General features: G+C 67.0%; 2 protein-coding genes across 9 annotated transcripts; one reads left to right on the forward strand and one right to left on the reverse strand.

The window, feature by feature from the left end:
- The first annotated feature begins 3,236 nt into the window (after positions 1–3,236).
- Positions 3,237–14,095, forward strand: NOS3 (nitric oxide synthase 3). Of its 3 annotated transcripts, XM_065667099.1 has the most exons (26): positions 3,242–3,390; positions 4,243–4,345; positions 4,710–4,858; positions 5,361–5,523; positions 5,634–5,725; positions 5,825–5,966; positions 6,042–6,181; positions 6,371–6,545; positions 6,639–6,740; positions 6,833–7,027; positions 7,101–7,174; positions 7,278–7,422; positions 7,522–7,626; positions 7,984–8,051; positions 8,119–8,235; positions 8,748–8,922; positions 9,009–9,138; positions 9,519–9,597; positions 9,998–10,185; positions 10,929–11,101; positions 11,467–11,677; positions 12,154–12,241; positions 12,452–12,573; positions 13,141–13,289; positions 13,613–13,807; positions 13,884–14,095. In XM_065667099.1, exons 1-26 carry the CDS (start codon positions 3,278–3,280, stop codon positions 14,004–14,006), a joined length of 3,516 nt encoding a protein of 1,171 aa, XP_065523171.1. In that variant the 5' UTR covers positions 3,242–3,277; the 3' UTR covers positions 14,007–14,095. The 3 variants fall into 3 exon arrangements, with proteins under 3 accessions (XP_065523175.1, XP_065523174.1, XP_065523171.1); XM_065667102.1 differs by lacking the exons at positions 12,154–12,241; positions 13,884–14,095 and having other exon boundaries at positions 3,240–3,390; positions 13,613–13,796; XM_065667103.1 differs by lacking the exons at positions 9,519–9,597; positions 11,467–11,677; positions 12,154–12,241; ... (2 more) ...; positions 13,613–13,807; positions 13,884–14,095 and having other exon boundaries at positions 3,237–3,390; positions 10,929–11,019.
- A 385-nt stretch (positions 14,096–14,480) lies between these two features.
- On the reverse strand, positions 14,481–21,569 carry ATG9B (autophagy related 9B). 6 transcript variants are annotated; one of them, XM_065667105.1, is made up of 15 exons: positions 21,151–21,569; positions 18,720–18,834; positions 18,542–18,587; positions 18,333–18,395; positions 18,070–18,234; positions 17,851–17,992; positions 17,030–17,778; positions 16,783–16,936; positions 16,535–16,714; positions 16,194–16,439; positions 15,900–16,111; positions 15,676–15,778; positions 15,233–15,323; positions 14,965–15,086; positions 14,481–14,863 (listed from the first exon to the last, which is right to left on the reverse strand). In XM_065667105.1, exons 2-14 carry the CDS (start codon positions 18,817–18,819, stop codon positions 14,980–14,982), a joined length of 2,358 nt encoding a protein of 785 aa, XP_065523177.1. In that variant the 5' UTR covers positions 18,820–18,834; positions 21,151–21,569; the 3' UTR covers positions 14,481–14,863; positions 14,965–14,979. The 6 variants fall into 6 exon arrangements, with proteins under 6 accessions (XP_065523177.1, XP_065523181.1, XP_065523176.1 ...); XM_065667109.1 differs by having other exon boundaries at positions 14,481–15,086; positions 16,786–16,936; XM_065667104.1 differs by having other exon boundaries at positions 14,481–15,086.
- Between the last annotated feature and the right edge of the window lie 14 nt (positions 21,570–21,583).

The raw sequence follows: 21,583 nt of genomic DNA on the forward strand, positions 1-21,583 counted from the left end.
TGCTGGTCCCAGTCATGATCCCAGTCCCAGTACTGGGACTCAGTTCCAGTCCCAGTGCTGGTTCAAATCATGGTGCTGGTCGAGGTGCTGGTCCCAGTCCCAGTTCTGTCCCATTCCCAGTCCAGTTCCTGTCCCAATCCCAGTCCAATCCAATCCAACTCACTTCCAGACCCAGCCCAGTCCCAGTCTCTGTCCCAGCCCCAGTACAGTTCTAGTCCTGGTCCCAGTCTAGTCCTAGTCATGGTCCTGGTCCTAGTCCCAGTCTCAGTCCAATCCTGCTACCAACCATGATGCTGCTTCCAGTCCAAGTACCCATCCCCGTCCCCATACAAGTCCAATTCCAGTCCCAGTCTAGTTGAGATCCAGTCTGGTCCCAGAATCAATCCCAGACCAATCTCAGTTTTAGTCCCGGTCTCGGTCTCAGTCCAATCCTAGTCCCAGGCATGACGCTGGTCCCAGTGCTGGTCCCAGTCCCAGTACAAATCTTAGTCCCAGACCCAATTCCAGTCCCAGTTCTAGTTTCAGTCCCAGTCTCAGTCCATTCCTGGTCCCAGTCACGGTGCAGGTCTCAGTGACAGTTATGGTCCCAGCCCAGTCCCATCCCAGTTCAGACCCAGTCCCAGACCAGACCCAGTCTCTGTCCTAGTTTAGTCCCAGCTCAATTTAATCCCAATCTAGTCCCAGTCATAGTCTCAATCCAGTCCCAGTCCCACTCCTAATACCAGCTCAGTCCCTGTTCCAATCCCACCCAGTGCAGCCCAGTCCCTGTTCCTTTCCAGCTCCCTCTATCAGTCCGGTTTAGTCGCAGTCCCAGTCATGGTCTCAGTCTCCATCCCAGTTCCAGTTCTAGTTCTGGACCCAGACCTAGTCCTGGTCCCGGTTCCAGTGCTGAGTCCCGGTTCCAGTGCTGAGTCCCAGTTCCAATCCCATTGCCAGTCCAGTCCCTTTCCTGGTCTTGCTCACTGCGCCAATCCAGCCCAGTGCCAGTCCCAGTCCATTCCAATCCAGTCTCAGTCCTACTTGGAGTCCCAGTACAGCTCTAGTTCAGTCTTCATCCCAGTCCTAATCCAAATCCAGTCCCAGTTTCAGTCCCAGTCCCAGTCTCAATCCACTACCAACCATGATGCTGGTCCCAGTCCCCGTTCCCATACAGGACCAAGTCCAGTTCCAGAATCAATCCCAGTCCCAATCCCAGTTTCAGTCTAAATTCTAGTGCTAGTCCAGTCAAATCCCAGACAAATCCCAGTCCCAACCATGATGCTAGTCTTGATGCTGGTCCTAGTCCCATTTGCAATCCTATTCCCAGGCCTAATTCCAGTCCCAGTTCCAGCTCTGGTCCCAGTCCCAGACCATTCCTAGTTCCAGTCCTAGTCCCACTTTCAGTCCCAGTTCCAGTCCCAGCTCCAGTTCCAACCCGCTCCCAGTCCCAGCCCGGTCCCGGTCCCACCTCCCGGCCGGGCTCTGTCCCAGGTGCTGAAACAGTCTCCGGATTCGGACCGGTCCCGCTGCGGGGCTGCGACCGCGGCACCGCCCGGCCCGGCCCAGAGCGGCCCAGCCCAGCCTAGCCCAGCTCCTCCACCTCCAGCCCAGCCTATCCCAGCCCACCCCGGCCCATCCCATCCCAGTTCAGCCGAGCCCTGAGTGTCCCTCGGCTGCCCCCCGGGGGACACTCGTGGGGCCGGGCAGGGGCCGGGCCGTGGGGCAGGGTTGGCTGTGGAGCAAGGGGGGGCTGTGGGGAGGGGCTGAGTCGTGGGGCAGGACAAACCTTGAGCCCCTCCCTCCCGAGGCCCCGCCCCCCATGAAGGACAGCCAATTGGGTGGGCGCTCTGCAGTGACGGACAGTCCTGTCCCGCCCCCGGCGGTCATTATGGGGGGCACGGTCCCGGCTGGGGGGGAGGAATACCCCGGTTGGGTGGAGGGGCAATCTGGGAACCCCGGACTGGTACCCGGGACCCCGTCGTGGGGCTGGATGAGGATCCGTCGAGGGGTTGTGTGGCCGGACCCTCTCCCCGGCTCCCCGCCCGTCCTGCCTGTGCTTCCCCCACCCCGGGGTCCCTGGGGTCCCCCCCCTGCTCTGCACCCCTCATCCCCGTGGTGCCCGTCACCCCCCGCCCCATCGCCCCCCCGCCCCGCTTCCCCTGGCGCAGGAAGGAACCGCCGGCAGCCGGGGTCGGGCGCGGTTTCCCGTCGGCTGCGCCCCCCCCATCCCTGCCGGCGAACGGTCGGACCCCCCCGCCAGGGCCCCGGGGACCCCGCACTTCCCTAGGGCAGGACCCTCTGTCCCTCTTCCCCCCGGGGCATCTCCCCCCGGGCACCCGGATTCCCCATCTCACCTCACTTCGGACCCTCATCCCATCCGGCAGGGTCGCCGTGGGACCCCAGCCCAACCGATAGCCAGGGTGACCCCCACCCATCCTGCCCCTTCTCCCCAGAGTCTCCTCCCGGGAGCACCCAGGGGTGCAGCCCCCTCGCGGTGCCCGGCCGGGGGTCCCCGGGGAGTGCCTGGCACAGCAAAGGCAGGAACTGGGTGGAGAGCAGCCGCCCCATGCAGCGGGGGCCGGGGAAACCGGGGGCTCGATTCGGGTTTCCGCCCCACAGCCCGCGGGTGGGGTCGGGGGAGGGGGCCTGGGACCCTCATGGAGCACCCAGCCTCCTGGTTCAAAAGCGGGGCCCCCAGAGGCCCGTGCCCTATGGCCCCCTGAGGGGCAGCGCTGGGGGAGGTAGGAGGGTCCTGTCACCGTTCTGAGGGTCCTGTGGCCACAGCGGGGGTCCGTGGGTGTGCTGGGGGTTCTGTGAGCACACCCGGGAGGTCTTGGCTGTGCCAGGGGTGCCATGGCTGTGCTGGGGATACATGGCTATGCCAGGGACCTTGTGACCGTGCTGAGGGTCTGGGGCCGTGCTGGGGGTCTGTAGCTGTGCCAGGGGCTTTGCGGCCATGCAGGGGGTCCCAAGGCCATGCCGAGGCACTGTAGCCATGCTGGGGGTCCTGTGACCACACTGGGGGTCCCCTGGCTGTGCCAGGACCTTATGGCCATTCTCGGGGCGCTGTGCGGGCCACCCCCCGCCACCGCTGTCACTGCAGCTCCCCGGCCTCACACTGGAGCCCAGGGAGGTCGCAGCCCCACGGCAGGCTCCCCGATGCGCCCCAGGCTGCGTGGTGGCGGTGGTGGGGCGCCCATTGTGCGCGGGGCGGAGGCGCGGGCGACCGAGGTCACCACTTCCCACCGCAGCCGGAGGAAGCGGCCGCTCCCGGCCCCGGCGGCTCAGTGGCGGCGCGATGGGCAACCTGCCGGCCGTGCTGCCCGGCGCCGCGCGGTCCTGCGGCCTCGGCCTCTGCTCCCGACAGGTCAGCGCCGTGCCCGAGGAGAGCGTCGGCACCGAGCGGGGCAGGTGGGTGCGCGGGGACGGTGCCGGGGTTGGATGGTGGCGGACGCGGAGCTGGCACCCACCGCAGCGCGCACCGGGGCTACCGGTCACTGTGCCGCGGTGGGGACCCCTCGCTTGGTCACCTCCTGCCTGGACCCACTCGTGGAGACGTCTCCACGTGGCCGGAGCCCACCGGGGACGCGTCCCCCTTGGAGATTTGTCCCCATTGGGGTGGTACGTGCGGCTCACCGGGGCAGGACGTGGTGCAGCCTGCTGTGGTGCCCCATGGCATCACTGCGCTGTCCCCTGCCCCACGGTGTGTCCCTGGCAGCCCCACCGCGGTGCCCTCAGCCCCCCAGCAGCTCGTGAGACACATTAGGACACCAGGATGTGCTGGGGCGGATGGGACCCATGGGGATGATTATAAGGGAGAGTGTGGGGTGGCGTGGGGTGGGAGGTGGGGCAGTGCCAGGATGCATGGGGACACCCCAGCCAGGAGGGGACGGGAATAGGGACGGGAGGTGGGTCCCCCCCTCGGTGGCCGGGTGCCCGCTCTGACTCACAGCCATTGTTCACACTCACGCACACCCACCAGGCCCAGGAACGCCCCACGCCCCCCACATCCTCTGCACCCCCTCCAGCTCCAGCCCCCCCTTAAGCCTCCGAGCCCATCGCCCCACTGCCCCCATACCCTCTCCGGGGGTTGCGGTCCCTAGCACCCAGGGGTGCTACGAGGCTCCCAGTGCTGGAGCCGCTGGAGCAAGAGCAGTGCAGTTCCCCCCCCGCGCCGGGACCTCCAGGAGTGCTCCACTCGTGGGGCAGGCTGGGACCCCCCGTCCCTGTGCCGGGGCTGGGCTCAGGGCTGCCCCTCTCCAGCTTGGCGCCCACCCGCCCGGCGGAGCCCCCTCGCTTCGCCCGGCTGAAGAACTGGGAGACCGGGAGCATCGGCTACGACACGCTGTGCGCCCAGGCACTGCAGGTGGGGGGCCACGGCGATGGGGCTGCAGGATGAGGGGTGCAGGGCTAAGGGTGCAGGATGGGGGGCTGCAGGTTGGGGGGCGCTGAGGGGCAGGAGGATGGGGGTCATGGAAGTATGGAGCACGGGGACGGGGGATGCAAGGCTGGGGGTGTGGGGCTGGGGACCATGAGGATGGGGCTGCAGGGCTGGGGGTACAGGATGAGGGACATGTGGATGGGGCTGCAGGGATGAGGTGCAGGTTGCAGGGTTGGGGGTGCAGGGCTGGAGGGCACAGGATGGAGGACGTGTGGATGAGGCTGCAGGGATGGGGGCTCTGGGACTGGGGGTGCAGGCAGGGCCCCCTGATGACCCCCCCCCTCCCCAGGAGCTGCCCTGCTCGGGGCAGCGCTGCCTGGGCTCGCTGGTGTTGCCGCGGCCGCTGCCGACCCCGGTCCCCGAGGGTGCTCGTCCCGCTGAGGAGCTGCTGGGGCTGGCCCGGGACTTCATCACGCAGTACTACGTGTCCCTGCGGCGGTGAGCGGGGGGGGGGGGGGGGGGGGCACCGCACAGCCCCTGAGCTGTCCCAAAGCACCCCACAGCCCCAGCCCTGCCCGACAGGCACCCCAAAGCCCCAACCTTGTCTCAAGGCAGCTGCACCCCCGTCCCTGCCTTGGGACACCCCGTATCTCCATCCCTGCCCCGATGTAACTCCATAGCTCCAGATGTGCCCCAAGGCAACCTCATCCCCACTTCCCCTCCAGAGAACCCCACGTCCCCACTCCTGCCCCAGTGTTACTCCATAGCCACAGGGCACCACCCATCCCCATCCTTGCCCTGGGACACCCCATATCCCTATCCTTGCCCCAGTATAACTCCATAGCCTCAGGGCACACCTCATCTCTGCCCTGGGACACCTCATAACCCCAACCCTGCCCTAGTGTAACCCCATAGCCCCAGCTGTGTTCCAAGACACCCCCATCCCTTCTTGGGGCACCCCACAGCAGTGCAGAGGAGCTGAGACGTGGGGTCTCTGCAGGGAGAACTCCCCGGCACACACACAGCGGCTGCGGGAGGTGGAAGCCGCCATCACGGCCAGCGGCACCTACCAGCTGCTGGAGCCGGAGCTCGTCTTTGGTGCCAAGCAGGCCTGGCGCAACGCCGCACGCTGCGTGGGGCGCATCCAGTGGAACAAGCTGCAAGTGAGAGCCCCCGCCCCACACCTGCCCCATGGCCGTGGGGCACCCCGGGGTGCGCGCTCCATGGGGTGGCCGCGCGACATCCCTTGGGCTGCCCTGACCCCGTCCCACAGGTGTTTGATGCCCGGGACTGTGCCAATGTTGGGGAGATGTTCAGCTTCCTCTGCACCCACATCCAGTACGCCACCAACCGCGGCAACATTCGGTGAGAGCTCTTCCGAGCCACCAGACCCCGCCCGCGGGGCAGGACCACCAGTCCCCACAGGCGGTGGGGTGTTGGTGACATCCCGCCCTGGCCCCCCAGGTCTGCCATCACCATCTTCCCCCAGCGGACGCCGGGCAGGGGCGATTTCCGCATCTGGAACACGCAGCTCATCCGCTATGCCGGGTACCGGCAGCCCGACGGCTCCGTGCTGGGGGACCCGGCCAATGTGGAAATCACCGAGGTGGGGAGACCCCTCAGCACCCCCGGAGCCCTGGACCCCCCTAGTGTCCCCCCCATCTGACGCTGCCACCCCCAGCTCTGTGTTCACCATGGCTGGACCCCCGGGGACGGCCGCTTCGACGTGCTGCCGCTGCTGCTGCAGAGCCCTGAGGAGTCCCCTGAGCTCTTCCCCATCCCACCAGAGCTGGTCCTCGAGGTGCCGCTCCAGCACCCCACGTGAGTGGGGCTGTGCCCCCCACCCCCGAGCCCTGCCTGCCCCACATGGCCCCTTCCATCCCCTATGGGTCATGGCTGTGCGGCTGGGTGCCCCTGGGGTGACGGGAATGGGGCCAGGATGGAGGCTGGGGATGCTCATGGGGTTGGTGTAGGTCTCTGGCTGGAGTTCCCCCCTCATTACCCGAGCAGGCTGGCGTGGTTCGAGGAGCTGGGGCTGCGGTGGTACGCGCTGCCAGCCGTCTCCAACATGCTGCTGGAGATCGGGGGGCTGGAATTCCCAGCAGCCCCCTTCAATGGCTGGTACATGAGCAGTGAGATCGGCACCAGGAACCTCTGCGACAGCCACCGCTACAACCTGCTGCCGGTGAGCCCTGGGACCCCCATTGGGACCCTCTGTGACCAGGGCAGCCAGGCCGAGCCCCCTGTGCCACACCATGCCATGCTGTGCCATTGGCAGGAGGTGGCTCTGCGCATGGGGCTGGACACACGGACGACCTCGTCCCTGTGGAAGGACAAGGCAGCGGTGGAGGTGAACATCGCCGTGCTGCACAGCTACCAGGTGGGACACCGGCACCGCCATGCCAAGGGGACAGTGGCACTGCCATGATGCCAGGGCTCCCAGCACCCCCAGCTCTCTGTCCCCACCCGTAGGTGGCCAAGGTGACCATCGTGGACCACCACGCAGCCACCGAGTCCTTCGTGAAGCACATGGAGAATGAACTGCGGACACGAGGGGGGTGCCCGGCCGACTGGGTCTGGATCGTGCCCCCCATCTCGGGCAGCCTCACCCCTGTCTTCCATCAGGAGATGGTCAACTACCAGCTCTGCCCAACCTTCCGCTACCAGGTGAGCCCAGCCCCACCATCTCCGTGGCCCCACAACCCCACAGCCCCACGCTGACCCCCTGCCTGCCCCACAGCCTGATGCCTGGAAGGTCTATGTGTCCAAAGGCACCACTGTCACCAGGAGAAAGACTTTCAAGGAGGTGGCCAAGTAGGTGTCCACTTTTGGAGGGGTCTTTGTGGAGGACCCCTGCCCATGGGGCCCCAAGCTGGGGCTGGATGCTGACCCAATGATCCCGCATTCCCCACCGCAGTGCAGTGAAGATCTCGGCCAAGCTGATGGGACACATGATGGCGCGACGCGTCAAGGCCACCATCCTCTATGCCACTGAGACCGGCAAATCCCGGACTTACGCCTGGAACCTCTGCCAGCTCTTCCGACGTGCCTTTGACCCCAAGGTGGGCGGGAGGAAACGGAGGGCGCAACAGCCTGGGCTGCAGTGGGCCGGCTGCAGCTCCATGCCCACATCCCAACCCCGTATCCTGCTCCCCACCCAGGTGCTGTGCATGGATGAGTACGATGTGGTGTCCCTGGAGCATGAGACCCTGGTGCTGGTGGTGACCAGCACCTTTGGCAATGGAGACCCCCCCGAGTGTGCAGAGGTGAGGGGGTGCTAGAGGGGAAAGGGGATGGGGATAGGATGGGAATGGCAATGGGATGTGGATGTGATAAGGCTGGGATGGGAATGGGGATGGAATAGGATGGAATAGGGTGGAAATGGGATGGTATGGGGATGGAGATACGGATGGGTGTGCTATGGGTATAAGGATGAGGATGGAGTGTGGCTGCGATGGGAACTGAAATGGGGATGGGGATGGAGATGGTGATGGTATGGGGATGGGGATGGGGATAGAGATGGGCATGGGGATGGAGATGGGCATGAGGATGGGAAGGGGATGGGGATGGGATGTGATGGGGATGGGGTAGTGATGTGCCTGTGGCATGCTGCCCCCCAACAGAGCTTCTCCAAGGCGTTGATGGAGATGACTTCGCCATACACCAGCACCTCCCAGGCTGAGCCACCCATGTGAGCACCCCAGGGAGACTGGGGTCCCTCTGCCAGCGCCCTGCGCTCACCCTCCCGTCCCACACAGGAGCTACAAGCTGCGGTTCAACAGCGTCTCGCAGTCTGACCAGCTCGTCGCCTCCTGGAAGAAGAAGCGGCGGCAGCTGAGCAACACGGACAGTGCCGGCACACTGGGCGCCCTGCGGTACCGCTGCCATGGCCACAGCCATGGGCATGGGGTCCTCTGGCAGACCTCAGCGTCCTGCTGGGGCTCAGGATGCCCTGTAGGGGGTCCAGCTGCCGGTGGGGATGGGGCTGGCACCAGCAGCACCGGCGCTGTCTGTCCGGCTATGGGAAGGGGCAGGAGCAGCCCCAACCCTGCACCCTGCTTGTGACGGCCCTGACCGACCCCTGCTGACACAGACCATCCCCACAGCCCCCACCCTGACACACAGCCCTGGGTCGCCCCACTGACAGTCAGGAGCATTCCCCCACAGCCCGGGGTGTCCCCAGCCCTGGGTGCTCCATCCCCACTGCCCGGTGTCCCCATCCCCTTCAGCCCCTGCCCTAAGTCCCTGCTCCCCCCAGCCCCGTGTCCCCATCACCCCCAGCCCTGCGTGCCCCCCCCCCCCCCCCAGTGCATTCTCCACCCCTCGAGTGGAGGGGTCAGGGTCTGGGGTCCCTGCGCTCACAGCCCCCCCCCCCCACCCCCGGCAGGTTCTCGGTGTTCGGGCTGGGCTCGCGGGCGTACCCCCACTTCTGCGCCTTCGCCCGCGCCGTGGACACGCGGCTGGAGGAGCTGGGGGGGGAGCGGGTGCTGCCCATGGGGGAGGGCGACGAGCTCTGCGCCCAGGAGGAGTCCTTCCGCACGTGGGCCCGCCTCGTCTTCCAGGTCAGGAGGGGGCACCGGGGGGGGGGGGGGGGGAGCACCCACTGACACCCCCCCCGCACCCACCGGGCCCCGCTCTGTGTCCCCAGGCTGCCTGCGAGACCTTCTGTGTGGGGGACGGGGCGGGGGGGGCCGAGGAGCTCTTCGCCCCCCCGCAGGGCTGGAAGCGCCAAAGGCACCGGCTGGTTGTGCAGCCCCAGGCCACCGAGACCCTCGCAGGTACCACGGCACCCCGGGCCCCCCCCCCCAGCACCCCCAGACCCTCTGCATCACCCTCCACGTGCGACCAGCATCTTCCCCATGCCCCTCTCCAGGGACATCCCCTTGCACCCCACAGCTCCGGGGACACCCCAAAGCCCCCTCGAGACACCCTCAGCCAGTGCAAACATGGGACCCCTACAGCCCCCCTGTCACCCCCTTATCTCTCCACCCCCCCGTGACTCCCTGTAAACCCCCACTCCTACATCCCCCCCCAGCATCCCTGTGACTCCCCACAGCTGCCCCCCAGGACACCTTGTCACCCCCCAGCCCTCCCCCAGTCCCTCCCAGCCCCCTGTGCCCCCCCCCCCCATAGCTTCACCCCCCCCGTACCCTCCCAGGGCTGTCCCACCTGCACAAGCGCCGGGTGTTCCCCTGCACGGTGCTTTCCGTGGAGAACCTGCAGAGCGAGGAGTCCAGGTGAGACCCCCCCAACCTGGAACCCCCGTCCCCGGGACTCCCCCACCTCTTGGACCATCCACCCCTCGGAAACCCCCCATGCCCCTGGGATCCCCAGTACTCCCTCGCACCCCCGAGACCCCCCCATCCCTGTGACATCGCCATCCCTGGGACCAGGAACCCTCAGTCCCTGGACACCCCGATCTCCAGGACCTCCCGCATTCCCGTGCCCTTGGGATCCCCAGATGCCTTCATCCCTGGGACACTCCCATCCCCGCCCCCCCCCCCCCCCCCCCCCCCATCCCCGGCTTTCCCCCATCCCCACATCTCCCATCCCCGCGACACCGCCACCCCTGGGAGCGGGCCCCCCCCATCCCTGGGCCCCCCCCATCGGGGTTTCCCTCGCTGACCCCCGCGGCAGCCGGGCCACGCTGCTGGTGCGGCTGTGCTCGTCGGGGCAGGCGGAGCTGCGGTACCTGCCCGGGGACCACCTCGGCGTCTTCCCGGCCAACCGGGACGAGCTGGTCCAGGGGCTGCTGGCGCGCGTGCAGGACCCCCCGCCAGCCGAGCAGCCCGTGAGCGTGGAGAGCCGGGAGGGGGACCCCAGCGGTACGGGACCGGGCAGCGGGGCAGGGATGGGGATGGGGAAAGGGAAGGGGAGAGAGAAGGGGCTGGCAAGAGGGCGGGGAAGGAGGGGAAAGGGAAAAGGAAAAGGTGGGAAAAGGGAGAAAAGGGCAAGGGAAAAGGGACGGGGCTGAGGGAGGGGTTGGGAAAAGTGAAGGGAAAGGGGCTGGGGAAAAGGGATGTGGAAGAGTACAAGGAAAGGAACACAGAAGGAGAAAAGGAAAGAGAAGAGGCTGGGGAAGGGGAAGAGGAAGGCGCAGGAGCTGGGGAAGTGGAAAGGGAAAAGGAAAAGGAAATGGAAAGGGAAAGGGAAAAGGAAAGGGAAAGGGAAAGAGAAAGGGGGAAAGGGAAAGAGAAAGGGGGAAAGGGAAAGGGAAAGGAGGAAGGGGAAAGGGAAAGGGGGAAGGGGAAGGAAAGGGCCTGGGAAGAGAAAGGAGCAGGAACTGGGAAAAGGAAAGGGATAGGGAAGAGGAGGGGACAGGGAAAGGGAAGAGGAGGAGGAATGGGAAAGGGAAAGAGAAGGGGAAGGGGTTGGGAAAGGAGCAGGAGCTGGGGAAGGAGAAGGGAGAATGGGAGAAAGAAGAGGCTGTGAAAAGGGAAAGGGGCTGGTAAAAGAGAAGGGGAACGAGAAGGGAAAGCGAAGGAGAAAAGGAAAGGGAAGGGGAATGTGCTGAGCATCCCCATGCCACCCCAGTCGCTTGCTCACGCCATCCCGGCCCATCCCGCAGGTGGGTGCCCCCCTCCCTGGGTGCCGCAGAGCCGCCTGCCCCCCTGCACCCTGGCGCAGGCGCTCACCTTCTTCCTGGACGTGGCGGCCCCTCCGAGCCCCCAGTTCCTGCAGCTCCTGGCCTCGCTGGCGCGGGAGCCCGGCGACCAGCAGCGTCTGCAGCAGCTCGGCCAGGTGCGGGCTGGGGGCGCTGGGGGGCTTGGTCGCTGCTGACTGGGGTGCTGGGGCCCTCCCTGGCTGGGATACTGGGATGCTGCCCCTCTCCCCGGCTGGTACTGGGATATCAGGATGGTGCTATCCTGCCTGGCTGGGATATTGGGATGCTGGGGTGCTGGGTGCCTCCCTGGCTGGAGACTGAGATATTGGGATGCTGGCTTCCTCCCTGGCTGGGATGCTGAGATGCTGACCCCTCCCTGGTCAAGATACTGGGATGCTGGGCCCTTCCCTTGCTGCATACTGGGATGCTGGTTCCCTCCTTGGCTGGGATGGCGGCTGGGGCTGCTGGTGTGGTGGCCATGGCACAGCTGGGTGCTTTGCAGGATGCCCGGCTGTATGAGGACTGGAAATGGTTCCGGTGCCCCACGCTGCTGGAGGTGCTGGAGGAGTTCCCCTCTGTTGCGTTGCCGGCCTCCCTGCTACTCACCCAGCTCCCGCTGCTCCAGCCCCGTTACTACTCCATCAGCTCCGCACCCGGCCTCAGCCCCGGGGAGATTCACCTCACCGTGGCTGTTGTCACCTACCACAGCGAGGGTGAGTGGGGACGGGAATGGGGACAAGTGCTGGGGGCAGCTGCCTTCTGCCCTGCCATGGGCATGGCAATGCCTGCTCCCAGCATCCTTGTGCTGCATGGTCCCCAGGGCATCTCCAGGTTCCCCAGGACACGCTCAGGTCCCTCAGGCATTCCCAGGTCCCTAGAGCATCTCCAGGGGCCCGAGGGCACCTCCAGTGTTCCCCAGGCACCTTCAGGGTCCCCAGGGCATCTCCAGGCCCTCCCAGGTTCCCATTCAGCCCCATCACACACTGCTGGGCATTGCCCTTGGATATGATAGAGCCTCCAGGGACATCCTCCCATGCCCCATTCACCATCCCAGGCTTCAAGTCCCCTGTACTCCAGACTGCGCGGGGATGGCAGTGTCCCAGGACCTTCTGGGGAGGGGGGCGTCTGCTTGCTGGGGGGGGTCCCTGCTGGAGGTTGCTGCCTGCCACAGCCCCTTGGGTCCCCACAGATGGACAGGGCCCCCTGCACTACGGTGTTTGCTCCACATGGCTGGCGAGGCTGCAGCCCGGGGACACCGTGCCTGCCTTCATCCGAGGGTAAGGGACAGCCCTGCCTGCCCCCTGCCTGCCCCCTGCCTGTCCCCTGCCTGCCCCCTGCCTGCCCCCTGCCTGCCTGCCTCCCCCCCCCCAGCACGTCCCCGTGGTTCCCCCTGCAGGACATCTCCTGACATGCCCTGCACCCCGCACCACCCCTCCCCGGGCGCTGCCCCGGGGTCCCCCCGCTCCCCGGTGACCCAATGTCCGCAGGGCCCCCTCGTTCCGGCTGCCGCCCACCCCCGAGGCCCCCTGCATCCTGGTGGGACCCGGCACAGGCATCGCGCCCTTCCGCAGCTTCTGGCAGCAGCGGCTGCACCATCTGCAGACAGAAGGTCAGGGCTGGGGATGGGGGGACAAGGGGCACACGGAGCGGGGGTGAAGGCTGGGGGGATGAGACACAAGGACATGGTGGCACCCGGATGCTGGACAAGGCTCAGGGATGGATGGAGGGATGTGACATGGGAGCATCAGGACAAAGTGGCATGAGGATGCAGGGCATGGTGATGCAGGCACACGTGGCACATGGCTGGGGCCATGGGGAAGGGGATGGAGGCCAGGGACATGGGGACACAAGGACATGATGGCACTGGGATGCAGAACAAGGCAGAGGGATGGAGGGATATGGCATGGGGACTAGGGGCATGGGGATGCAGGGCATGGTGATTGTGGGATGCGGGGCACAGGACTGGGGACCTGGGGACACAAGTACAGTGTGGTGGCACAATTATGCACAGTATGGGTGCATGGAGACATGGAGATGGGGGAACATGGTGACAGGGCAGCATGGGGACACAGGGAAATGGTTGGGAAGCTGCAGAACACTGCAGAGCTGCAATGCAGGCTGTGAGGACAAGGGTATGGGGCCACAGGGACATGTCCCAGCCACTGCCCCCCTGCAGGCAGTCCCCTGGGCAGCATGGTGCTGGTGTTTGGCTGCCGCTCCTCCGCGCTGGACCACATCTACCGGCAGGAGATGCAGGAGGCGCAGGAGCAGGGGGCTCTCAGCCAGGTCCTCACCGCCTTCTCCCGCGAACCAGGGACTCCCAAGGTGGGACAGCGATGGGGACGGGATGGGGACAAGAATGGAGACTGGGACAAGGATGGAGCTGAGGGAAGGGATACAATGGGGACAAGGGGTATGATACGGACAAGGATGGGGACAGAGGCAAAGGGGACAGGAACAGAGTGAGGGACAGAAGGATGGAGGGATGAAGGATGCCTCCACAGGGATGGAGGCAAGGGTGGACTGGGGACACTGACGAGGATGGGGCAGAAATGAGGATAGGACAGAATGAGGATAGGGACAGGGTGTGGATGGGAACATGTGGCCGTGTGCTGGTGTCAGTGGCCACCCCACTGCGGTGTCCCCAGACCTACGTGCAGGATGTGCTGCGGACGCAGCTGGCCGTGGAGGTGCACAGGGTGCTGTGCCAGAGCGCCGGGCACATGTACGTGTGCGGGGACGTGACGATGGCCACCGAGGTGCTGCAGACGGTGCAGCACATCCTGGTGCAGCAAGCCGGCATGACGCTGGGGCAGGCGGGGGACTTCATCAGCGAGCTGCGGGTAAGGGCTGGGGACACGCGGCGCACCGGTGCCAGCACCGCGCCCCGGCACACCGCCCTGACGCCTGCTCCCCCAGGACAAGAACCGCTACCACGAGGACATCTTCGGCCTCACCTTCCGCACGCAGGAGGTGGCCTTCCGCATCCGCAGCCAGTCCTTCTCCATGCAGGAGCGCCGGCAGCCGGGCCCGGCCCCCTGAGTGTGCTGGGGCACAGGGGACCCCTGCGGATGGTCCCCCCAACCCGCTGCCGGCAGTGCTGCTTCCCAGTAAAGGTTTAGTTTTGATAACTCCGTCCCCGTGCTTCACCTCTCCCAGTGTGCTGGGTGGCACTGCCAGCACCGAGCATCACCAGCGGGGTGGACACGGGTGCACCATGCTCTGTGGCCCCACCGCGATGGGATCACCCAGCACTGCTTGGCCATGGATGGAACAGACGTGGGGTAGTGGGAAACAGTGGTTGGGTTTGTAGGTTCTGCCCCTGTGCTGTGACCTGCGTGGCTGCAGGTGAGCAACACTACCCTGGTACCCACACCGCTATCTGCCCATGCATCCCAGCATCATGTCCCAAACCCCACAGCCTTGCCCATGGCAGGGCATCCCTCTGTGCAGCCCCACATCTCCTGGTGTGGCTCCAGCCTCCCGCTGGCTCCTGGCACAGTCACCACTGGCACATCCCCTCTGTAAACCTTTATTTCCCATGGCAGGTCGGTGTGTCCAGTGGCCAGAGCAGGACACTGTGGGGAGCAGCAGCCTGGGCAGGCAGCAGGACCAGGGATGGCACCAACCCCGGTAAGGGGCAGCCCAGGCCCCCTGTGACCCCCCATAAACATAGCACCTCAGGAGCTGGTTGCCCCGGCAGCACCCCTGGCCCCTGTGCCATGGCAGGGCCACCAGCAAGGCTCTGTGCCTGGGCAGGGCTGGCCGGACCCCCTGCTTGCCGGCCCCCAGGCAGCAGGGTGGGCAGCAGTGAGTTCTCTGCTGCCAGCCAGCACCTCCCGGCAGCTCTCCCGGCACCGTGCCCGGCAGCACCGAGAGCTCTCAGCACGCCCAGGACCCTGCAGAGGAAATGGGCCACCAGCAGTGACCACAGCACCGGGGATGCTGGCACACAGGGGTGGTCATCGACCCTCCCTGGCTGTGCCATGCCCTCACCCACCGAAGCTGAGGCCAGCTAGGTTGTTGTCTGCTCTTCCTCCTCCTCTTCTTCCTCCTCTTCCTCAGCCCAGCCACCCAGCGGCATCTCCCGGTGTTGAGCCTGTGAGGCTCTGGCAGCGGAGCCTGGGGCAAAGAGGGGTCAGAGCCACCCCTGCCTGGGGTCCCAGCCCTCAGGACCCCTACAGCTGCCCCATCTTGGGGCTCAGGCCCAGGGGGACAGGGGTCAGCACACATCCCCAGTCCCCTGGGACCCTCAGTGAGGTGCTCACCTGCGGTCATGGAGGGCGGCTTGGGTGCCCCGGTGGCCATCCACACCCCTACAGCCTGGGGCCCAGGGCCCTGCTGCTGCTGCTGGTGAAGCTGGAAGGGTGGGAGAGGTGGTCAGAGGCCAAATCATGGTGGTCAGATCCCCCCATCACAGCAGAGCCCTCTGTCATGGTGGTCAGAACCCCCACGGAGGCAGTCAAATCCCCCATACAGGTGGTCAGAGCCCCCCATCATGGGAAACTGCTTCCCTATGGGGCCACGGGACTGGGGCCAAGGGACTGGGGACTAATACCAGGACCAGGCAAGACCCATGGGGGTGGTGGGCAGGAGGCAAGGGCAGAGCACCCGTACGGGTGCAGCCGCACCCAACAATGCGGGCAGGGATGAGGGCAGGGATGCGGGCAGGGATGAAAGCAGGGATGCGGGCAGCTGCTGGGGGCTGCACCTCATGCAGGTAGATGGCATGGAGGCTCATCTCGGCCGAGGCCACTTCGGTGATCAGCGCTGAGCGGCTCAGGCTGCGCAGCCGCGACTCGCTCAGGAACAGGCTGCAGGCAGAGCCAGAGAGCATGTGAGGCCCTGCCATGACACCCCATCCCAAACGCCCTCCATCACCCCCCAGCACCACCCAGGGGGTGCAGAGCCCCCCAAGCCCCCCATCACCAGCACCTCTCCTCAGGGAGCCGGCGGTCACTGTGGCAGCCAGGGCTGTCGGTGGTGGGGCCACGCGCCGGCCCAGGCAGGGAGGATGCCAGGGATGCCAGGACGCTGGCGGCGGCGCTGGCGGTGCTGCAGGGCTGGGTGAAGCGCCGGTCCCAGGACACCAGCCCGCTGGCAGAGAAGATGGGCCGGGCCAGGACACTGGCCAGCAAACCATCCGGCTGCGGGGGAGACAGGCATCAGGGTAGCGCCCGCTAGAGACCCCCGGATCCCTCTGCAACCCCGTGTGCCTGTCCCACTCACTGCTGCTGCCGAGTCCTCGGAGAGCAGGGATGTGCCCAGCGGCCCCTCGGCCAGGATGCGCTGGGCAGGCGGCGCGGCAGCTGCGTCCTGCTGCACCTTCTCCTTCAGCTGGCTGAGGAACAGCTCGCTCTGCGGTGGCGGCTGCCAGCGCGGGTTGGTGATGGCGAAGTGCATGAGCGACAGCTCCGTCTTCCCGTTCTCCGCTTGCTGGTACACGGAGGCCTCTGTCTGCCCAGCCGACAGCCACTGTGGGGCAGGGGGTGAGCGGGGTCACTATGGCCGGGACCCCCAATCCCCCAGCACACCACACCCTGGCAGACCCCAAGCCCAGGACACCCCACCTGGGGATTGCCGTGATTGCGGATGTCAAGCTGGGCGAAGGAGCAGATGTCACCAACCCCAACCACCTCCACCGTGAAGTTGCGGAAGAAGTCGACGATGTCCAGGGCGCGGGAGGGCAGGGCAAAGATGAGGATGAGCGGGGTGAGGATGGGGCTCAGCAGCTCCTCCAGGATGAAGACCTGCAGGCAACAAGGGTGTCAAGAAGGGTCAAGCGGCGGTCCCACCACCCAGCCGTGCCCGCGCTCACCGCCTTGTACTGGAAGAGCTGTGCCATCTCGCTGCGCGTTTCCGACCGGCTGGCATTGCCCTGCCAGTGGTCAGGCATGTAGTGGATATGGGCCAGGACACGCTGCAGGAGCTGCTCCGGACACCACACTGTGTGCTCGTCGGGGATGAAGGACCTGTGGGCAGGGGCAGGCGTCCCACCTCCCGCTCAACCACCTCACAGCCCCCTGTGCCCGCTGCCACCGCGCGGCACAGCCCAGCGCACTCACCTGGCCACCGTGACCACGAGCCCCAGCAGCGTAATGGCAGTGAGGATGTGCTGCACCGTGAGCACGTCCTCATCGTAGACGGTCAGGACGATGAGCACAGCCAGGATGGAGCCGGCGAAGAAGCCGACGTTCTTGGCCAGCACGGTGAGCAGCGGGCTGGTGAAGGAGTTCATGTACTTGGTGGCCGGCTTGTACCCGCGGCTCAGCCGCGCCTGCAGCTCGTGGTTGAGCTCGTTGAAGTGCCGCAGGTAGTGTCGGCCGTAGAGGGACCAGCGGCGGGCGCCCAGGCTGCTCGGCTCCCGCTTGATGACCTCGGCGTAGCTGAAGAAGGCGTAGAGGAGCTGCCAGACCAGCACGCAGGGGCAGAGCAGCAGGTTGGCCAGCCCCACCAGCACCATGGTGCGCGCCAGGCGCTGGGCCAGCTCCCGGCGTGCGCCCGCACGCTTGCACTGTGGCCGCAGGCTCCACTTGTTCTGGAAGAGGGAGCCGGGGCCCCAGAAGAGGAGCAGCTCCAGGTTGTACTTGAGGCCCTGGGTGAGGAAGACGATGGGGCCCAGCAGCGGCAGGTGGAAGCGGACGGGCAGCAGCGACTTGTTGACCATGGCCACCGTGTAGTTCTTGAAGCGCAGGATGCGGTGGTAGATGTCCAGCTCCGTCAGCTCCCGCTTGTGCACGCACATCTGCTGCTGGCGCTGCAGCGAGATCAGCCGTGCCTGCACCTCCTGCCAGCTGTAGTTGCACAGCCCCTCCTGCACCAAGGACACACTGATTGGCACCAGCACGGCTCGGCATGGCACAGACCCACCGTCCCCACAGCTCACCGAGGGGATGTTGAGGGCTTTGATGTAGAAGGTGCGGATCTCCCAGTACCTCAGGAGGCTGCACAGCACCTTCACCAGCCGGTACAGCCAGAACGCCGCCGCCATCACCAGCAGGAAGATGATCCAGCCACTGGCCCTGATCCTGGCAGGGGGCATGTGTCAGGCAGGGATCTGGCAGTGCTGGGAGCTCTGTGTGGCCGCACCAGCCCCACTCCTCACCTCTGGGCACACTGTGGGGCAGGCAGGATGGCGTCGGGCAGCGTCACCTTGCTGCGGTCGGGGGCTGTGCCACCAGTGTGGTTGAGAGGCCGGTTGGCGAAGAGAACATCGTACTCCACACAGCACAGCAGGAAGGTGGAGAAGGTGACCACGAACAGGAACTGCCTGGGGGTGGCGGGGGGGTCAGCGCAGCCCCTCGCCCCACAGCACGGCACCGTACGGCACCGTACGGCACAGCGGGTGGGGGTCCCACCGGCACTTACACCAGCTCAAAGACATCGGACAGCATCATGCAGGCGAAGCCATTCTTCTGGTGGAAGTGGTAGATGTTGGGGCTGCGTTAAGGAGCATGTACCTAGGTTGCCGGACCACCCCTCTGCACCCCTTCCCAACACTGGGGTACCCCCCCCCACCACCACGGTGCCGGTGCGGGAAGGGCTGGGCTGCAGCCAGGCAGGGGCCCTGCAAGGATATCTTGGTGAAGAAATTATCCAGGTTCTTGATGTGGTGCCAGGAGTCTGCCAGCGAGAGAAAAACAGCGGGGGCTGAGCCAGCGCCACGGCACCCTGGGGGCACCACAGCCGGGGACCCACACTCCCCACGCTGTGACCACCCAGAGGGCTGTGGGGCAGCGCCCGGCCCTCCGCTACCTTGCAGCCCCTCGGTGACGTGCACCAGCAGCTCCTCCTCGCCCGGCGGTGAGTCCTCCTCCAAGTCCTCCAGGCGGTGGTACTCCCCCTGCTCCGCCATCGCCCGCCGTGACGCCTGCCAGGGACACCCATCGGCACCCGCTGCCGCGGCCCTGGCCCCCCCACCCGCCTGCAGGGAGCCCCATGGGCCGTGGGGCGCAGGGCGAGCCGGGGTGAGCTGTCTGCCCCGCGGTCGGCAGCCGGAAATGCCGGCGAGGTCACGCTGAGCCACCCACGTGCCGCGAATTCGGGTGGCCTGAGCTGGCCTCCCGCACCGAGGTCACGGACACGGCCCCGGGCACGGCAACGCCACCTGGCCCGTCCCACCGGCTGGGGCACTGCCAGTGCCAGAACGTGCCCCCCTGGCACTGCGACAGAGCTGCCCAGGGACAGCCCCTGCGCAGCCTCGCAGAGACCCCCCCGTTACCCCACATGCACCCTCAGGTCATGCTGCCATACCCCCCCATCCGGGTGCATTGGACCCCCATCCTCACGGAAAGCCCTCCCCACAGACCCCCATCACCATGGAGACCCCTCTCCACAGATCTTCATCCCCATGGAGATCCCTCCCCACAGACCTCCATCCTCATGGAGTCCCCTCCCCGTGGACCCCCATCCCCACGGACCCTCTCCCCTCAGAGCCCACCCTGGGGCCGGTGCCATGGGGCAGTGAGCAGTCCAGAGCCAGGGCAGCAGCCGGGATGCAGGATCAAGCTTGTGGCCAGCTCCCGAGCCCCGGTGGCCTCCTAATGCCCTAGGGACCGTCGAGTCCAGGGAGGAAAGGACCACAAGCCCTCTGGGGAGGGACAAGACCCCTGGGCCTTGGGGTAAGAGGGAGCCCAAACCTCTGGGACAGAAGTCCCAGCTCCCTGGGAAAACACGTTGCCATGGACAATTCTCTTGGAGAAGGATGGGACTCCCAGCCCATTAGGGAAGGACAGGACCCCAGTTCCCTTGGGGCAGGATGGGACTCTCAGCCCCTTGGGGAGGGCAAGACAAGACCCCCATCCCTTTAGGCAGGACAGGACCCCCACCTCCCCAGGGAAGGACAGTACCCCCGGCACCTTGGGGCAGGACCACTGGAGTCTCAGGGCAGGACAGGACCTTTCTCCCCGTGTGTCAGGATGGGACCCGCACTCCCCAGGGAAGGATGGGACCCCTGGACCCTCAGGGCAGGATGGGACTCTCAGCTCCATAGGGTAGGGCAGGACCCCAGTTCCCTTGGGGCAGTTTGGGACCCCCAACTCCTTGGGGCAGGATGGGACCCCCACTCCTCCTGCAGAAGGGCAGCAGCCCTGGCCCCAGGCCAGGACGGGACCCCTGGACCCTCCGGGCAGGATGGGACCCCCCCCGCCCATCCTCGGTGCCCTCCCCTTACCGCGGCCGGCCGGTGCTCCCGCAGCCGTCACCCGAGTCCCCTCCCGTGCCCGGTGCCAGCGCTCGGCCAGGTGATGCCGTCCGGCTCCTCCCCACCGCGGGCGCTGCCGGGGCCTGACTCACGGCACCGGGGCCGGCACGGCGGGGCCGCGGGCACGAAGGAGTCCCGGAGCCCCGGGGCGGTGATTCAGCAGGAGGAACGCGGCCGCGGCCGGGAGAGACCTCGGTGCCACCGGACACGGCGTCCCCCAGCGCTGACCCCCGGCCTTGTGCAACTCCTCGTTGGGGACAGAGCCACCGTGTCCCCCGGGATCGGGTGTCCCGGCCGGTGACGCCGACACGGCCCTGGCCCCACGTGCCCCGCACCGGGCGGCCAAAAATACCCGTGCGGCCGAGCTGACCGAAAATAGCCCGGGCGGCGTAAACAGCCCCGGACCGAGGGTCATGGGGGGACCGGCGGGCCGGGGCAGGGCAGCCCAGGGTCCCCCCCGGGCCCCGGGGGACACAGACAGCCGTGGCGACAGACAGGCCGTGGCAAGGGTCGCGGCGACCGCTGCGAGGACACACGTGCCTCATGCTCCCGTCCGTGTGTGACACAGGGACCCCACGGCCCCGCGGGGACACGGACACCCTCACGGGGACACGGGCAGTATGGCAGCCCCGCCGTGACACTCACCCCGCACGGACACGACCTGCCGCCCGGGGATGTCATGCACACCGAGTCACCCGCACCTCACGGGCCCACACGGGGGGGACACGGGCACCCCGGTGACCCTGTGCGGACAGCCCCAAGTGGGGCACCGGCAGCCGGTGGCCGCGGCCGGGTCACTCACGGCCATGGGAGAGTCCCGGGGGCAGCAGGAAGGAGCAGGGTGACCCGCACCAGGGGATCCGGGGTATGACCACCTTCTGGGGACACGCTGTGGCCGGCTCCCCCGTGTCCCCGGCCCGGGTGACCCCCGGCCCTTTACACCCTAGCCACCATTGCCCCCCCCGTGCCCCTGTCCCAGCTCACCTAGCCGCTCGGCGCTGGCACAGTCCCGGTGATGCCGCTGTCGGGCTCTCACCTAGCCCCTCGCCCGCTCCGGAACCGGGACCAGGACCGCGTCCCGCCGCCGCGCATGGCAGCACCGGCACCGGGGGGGGCGGAAGGGGCACTCGGCGGGGTCCCCCGCCGCGGGGAGCGGGCTCGGAGCCCGGTCCGGTTCGGGGTCTGGGCGCGGGGTTCCGGGTCCCGGTGCAGGGCCCGGACTCCAGGAGCGGGGCCCAGGGAAGAACGAGGGCCCCGGCGGTCCCGCGGTGCCGGAGGAGGCTTCGGGGTGACCGGGGTTGCGGGCACTGGGGGGAAAGGGGGTCAGAGTGCGCGGGCCGGGGGGGGCCGAGGGGCCGGTGCGAGTCGGGGCCGGCGCAGGGCCCGGGCCGCGGGGCTGAGGCTCCGCCCGCCGCTG

This window comes from Lathamus discolor, chromosome 2 (genome assembly GCF_037157495.1).
Source record: "Lathamus discolor isolate bLatDis1 chromosome 2, bLatDis1.hap1, whole genome shotgun sequence".
NCBI classification, from domain to species: domain Eukaryota; kingdom Metazoa; phylum Chordata; class Aves; order Psittaciformes; family Psittacidae; genus Lathamus; species Lathamus discolor.